The sequence below is a fragment of the Poeciliopsis prolifica genome, unplaced genomic scaffold (assembly GCF_027474105.1).
Source record: "Poeciliopsis prolifica strain line A6 unplaced genomic scaffold, Auburn_PproV2 SCAFFOLD014, whole genome shotgun sequence".
Lineage (NCBI taxonomy): Eukaryota > Metazoa > Chordata > Actinopteri > Cyprinodontiformes > Poeciliidae > Poeciliopsis > Poeciliopsis prolifica.
In genome coordinates this window covers 3,900,957-3,905,089 of record NW_026562389.1, presented here as the reverse complement: position 1 = coordinate 3,905,089, position 4,133 = coordinate 3,900,957, and the positions used below count along the sequence as shown (strand labels likewise).

Below are 4,133 nucleotides of genomic sequence, written 5' to 3'. Positions count from 1 at the left end.
TATAAAAGACGAGACGAGCAGCTTGTGGTACTCACCAGGTCAGCTGACGGGCTCGCTGTTACCAAGTGCTTTGTGCTGCGACTGAAACGGGACGAAGATGGCACCAACCAAGAAGGTAACACACACTCTGCAGAGGTTTTTCCAATGCACTGCATTGGAAATAGGTTAATGTAAAGACACTGCTGGAGGTGGATGTTCTTTCACCTGTGCTGAAGGTGTTTCTGCACCTTTTTTTAAATATTGAACTGTGTCCATGCGTTTAGTTGAAAATCCAGGCTATGTCAGTCCATGCTGATTTCTGGCAAAAAAAAACAAAACAGCCTTATCTTTGTACCTTTGTACCCCAGAGGCAAAGCTGGTTACATTTTTGTGATTGGGCAAAGATAGTTTGATCAATTCTTGACCAATTAATCCAAAGCCTCAATTTCTGTTTTTTCTGTTTTGCAAGAACATATTTTATTATTTTTTTAATTGTGTTTATTTATTTATTTATTTATTTATTTTACTGATATGTAAGAAAGAACCACAACACATTTTTTAAGTGTTAAACTCAGATTAAATAGATCTTTCTTCTCATGTAGGGCATCCTGGAGCGTCTGAATGCCGGAGAGATTGTGATCGGTGATGGAGGTTTTGTGTTTGCTCTGGAGAAACGGGGCTACGTGAAAGCTGGGCCATGGACTCCCGAGGCGACTGTCACTCACCCTGAAGCTGGTAGGACAGTTTTCATCTTACATTTAATTCAATCTCACATTTTCACATTAGGGTGACAGGATATGTTTTTTTTATCAGTGCGACAGCTGCACAGGGAGTTCCTCAGGGCAGGAGCCAACATCATGCAGGCCTTCACATTCTACGCCAGTGATGACAAACTGGAGAACAGGGGTCAGGCACTGAAAATCACTGTAGGTACCCAAAGACTGCACCTCAATGCTTCAAGCAGTAAAGGTGACAATCTGTTGTTTTGTTTGTTTGTTTTTTTCCAGGGAGCACAAATCAACGAGGCTGCTTGTGACCTGGCGAGGGAAGTTGCCAACGAAGGAGATGCACTGGTAGCTGGAGGAGTGTCCCAGACTCCGTCCTACCTGAGCTGCAAGAGCGAGACGGAAGTGAAAGCCATCTTTAAGAAACAGCTGGACGTGTTTGTCAAAAAGAATGTCGACTTCCTGATTGCTGAGGTGAATTCATGTAGCTCTTAACTCGATAACGTCAAATCTTTGATCTCTCCGGCTGTAGAATTAATGTTGTACTGAATACGTTCTATTTATTATTATTATTAAATTTTATTTTAAAACTGTTTGTAAAATGATAAACTGATAAATGCTAATAGATTTTGTCATGTGACTTTATAATTCCAATCTGAATTCAGTACAGATTTGGACTAGAGTTGGTCTTGCGGCCCTCAAATTAAATTTTGAAAGTTTTTTTACAACTTTAGGTTTTTCAAAGGCCCCGTCCACATTCAAAAGAATAAAAAGAGAGAAAAAAACTTGTAAGCACACCATTATTTCTACAAATAATTTGAGATCCAAAACATGCATGTGCCGATGCAAAGTAACTACAGATATGCACCAAAAACAAAAATGGAGCAGGACAGAGAATATGTGTTCATTTTGATTTATTTAAGTTTGAGGATTTGTTTTATGTTTGTGATATAATTTTCAAATAGTTTCACAGTATTTATTGCATACATTTAGCAACAGTATGGACTTTTAAGTTTTCTTTACAAAATCACACTTAAAAAATATTTGCAAAATCAGAAACCTCTGATTTTGACTTTTTTGTGACAGTCAAAATCACAAAAAAGTCAAAGGTATCAATTATGTTGCAGAGTGAACGAGAAAAAAAGAAATTGAACTTAAATTTTGCTTTGTCACACACCTCCATTTTTCATTTTTTTTCTTTTCGTATCAGGCTTCAGATGGCCAAATGTACTTAGTCTGAAAATGTCATTTAATTTTTTGTGTTGTGTTTCTGTGTTGGCAGTACTTTGAGCATGTTGAGGAAGCAGAGTGGGCTGTTCAGGTGCTGAAGACAAGCGGGAAGCCAGTGGCCGCCTCTTTGTGCATCGGACCAGAGGGAGACATGCACGGCATCTCGCCCGCAGAGTGTGCCGTCCGGCTGGTGAAAGCTGGTAGGCCCTGAAGAGTTGCAACATAAAACTTCTCAGATTTCTTCCTTATTTGAAAATACGCGGCTGTAATATTTTTGCTTTGAACTCCGAGGGGCCCAGATTGTGGGAGTCAACTGCCATTTTGACCCCCTGACCTGTGTGAAGACTGTTAAGATGATGAAGGAGGGAGTGGAGAAGGCCGGGCTGAAGGCTCACTACATGGTGCAGCCGCTGGCGTACCATACTCCCGACTGCAACTGTCAGGGATTCATCGATCTGCCTGAATTTCCCTTTGGTAACAACAACCTGCTTCCACATAGAAAAAGAGGAGAAAAAGGTGACTGTTGTAATTTAGCATCTTATGTTTTTCTGTCTGTGTTTTCTTGTTTCTTAGCCCTGGAGCCCAGAATCCTGACCCGCTGGGACATGCACCAATACGCCAGGGAGGCCTACAATGCTGGCATCCGCTACATTGGAGGCTGCTGTGGCTATGAGCCTTATCACATCAGGGCTGTGTCAGAGGAGCTGGCCCCAGAGAGGGGCTTCCTCCCTGCTGCATCAGAGAAACATGGAATGTGGGGTGCTGGTCTGGAGATGCACACCAAACCCTGGGTCAGAGCCAGGTAAAACATCTGCAAACATCAAGAGCTCTGCAATCCACCTCTTTGATGTTTTATTTTGTTGGGGTTTTTTTTGTGACAAACAAAAACAAAAAGTCATTTCTTTTGTGTCCATCTATAACAGGGCCCGACGCGAATACTGGGAAACCATCCGACCTGCATCTGGTCGTCCCAAGTGCCCGTCCTTGTCCACACCGGAGAGCTGGGGAGTGACCAAGGGCCACAGTGACCTGCTGCAGCACAAAGAGGCAACAAGCACCCAGGAAATGAAGCACGTGCTGGAGAAGCAGAAGAAGGCCAAATCTACTGCATGAACATCATGCAGTAAATAAATAGAAATGCATCTGTCTCTTACGTCAACATAACAGTTTTTCACTTTAGTCCAAAAGTTCATAGAAGCACTTGTAACAGCAACGCTCCAGTTGAGGAGTCTTAAAAAGTCAACTCCTGACACAATAAAATCTGAGTTTGTAACAAAATCTGAGACCTCTGGGTCTGTGTTTCAATGAGTGTTCATGGACCAGTGCAACAAATGCAAGTCATTTATTACTTCAAACATATTTCATACATTTACTGATTCAGAAATTGACACAATAACTTTCTAATACAAACTGAATTTATATTACCTTATAAAAACAATTTGTCACACTGCAGCTACAAATCTTAATGGTATTCTAATTAAAGTTTTTGTGAAACGGAGGTTTTGAAGGGGCCAAAAGAACAACTCCTTCAGTGCATTTTTTGCAGCAGCTATAACGTTGAAATTGACAGTGTGAAGTGCACAATTCAGAGACTGAGATCCAGACAAAAGTTAGGGAGCAAAAACAATCTTTAATACGTCTGCAGACGGAGAGCAAGAAATATACTGCATTAGGCACAAATTAGGATCCGCTCTGAGGAACCCAGAGTTGCATAGTTACTTTATTCATCTCTCTCTACTACCGAGGCGGAGACTCAATCTTCGAAGACCAAACAAAAGAAACAAAGGAAAACATACGAAACCTTGTATGCTCATTCACTGTAATGTTTACGGGAGGTGAAAACTAAACACTCTGTCTCCATGCAGGGAAGGCCACGGGAAAAACAGCGAGTTCCCAAATAACTGTCTGGGGAAGTTCAGCAACCCTGGAAACTTACTTCAGTAGACATATCTTGGTTCATTAGTTTGTACACCGTTTCCAGCTGCACAGAAAAACACCTTGACTGTGATTCAAAAAACATTACATTTATATGACACATAAAGGAACATCATTTAATACGAATAAAACCTCTTCACAATTTCACCCTTTTTTTTTTTTTTTTTTTTTTAGGGAGCAAAAAACAATCAAGTGAATGAAATCCATAAATGATAAAATGTCTTGAATGGTAAAATGAAGCAACTGATAAAATGATAAAATGAA

General features: G+C 40.6%; 1 protein-coding gene across 1 annotated transcript; it reads left to right on the top strand.

Moving 5' to 3' along the window:
* LOC129365809 (betaine--homocysteine S-methyltransferase 1-like) lies at nt 1-3,212 on the top strand. Its single transcript, XM_055039302.1, has 8 exons — nt 1-115; nt 582-714; nt 793-905; nt 987-1,178; nt 1,987-2,134; nt 2,226-2,408; nt 2,508-2,736; nt 2,858-3,212. Exons 1-8 carry the CDS (start codon nt 98-100, stop codon nt 3,045-3,047), a joined length of 1,206 nt encoding a protein of 401 aa, XP_054895277.1. The 5' UTR covers nt 1-97; the 3' UTR covers nt 3,048-3,212.
* Nucleotides 3,213-4,133: the final 921 nt, after the last annotated feature.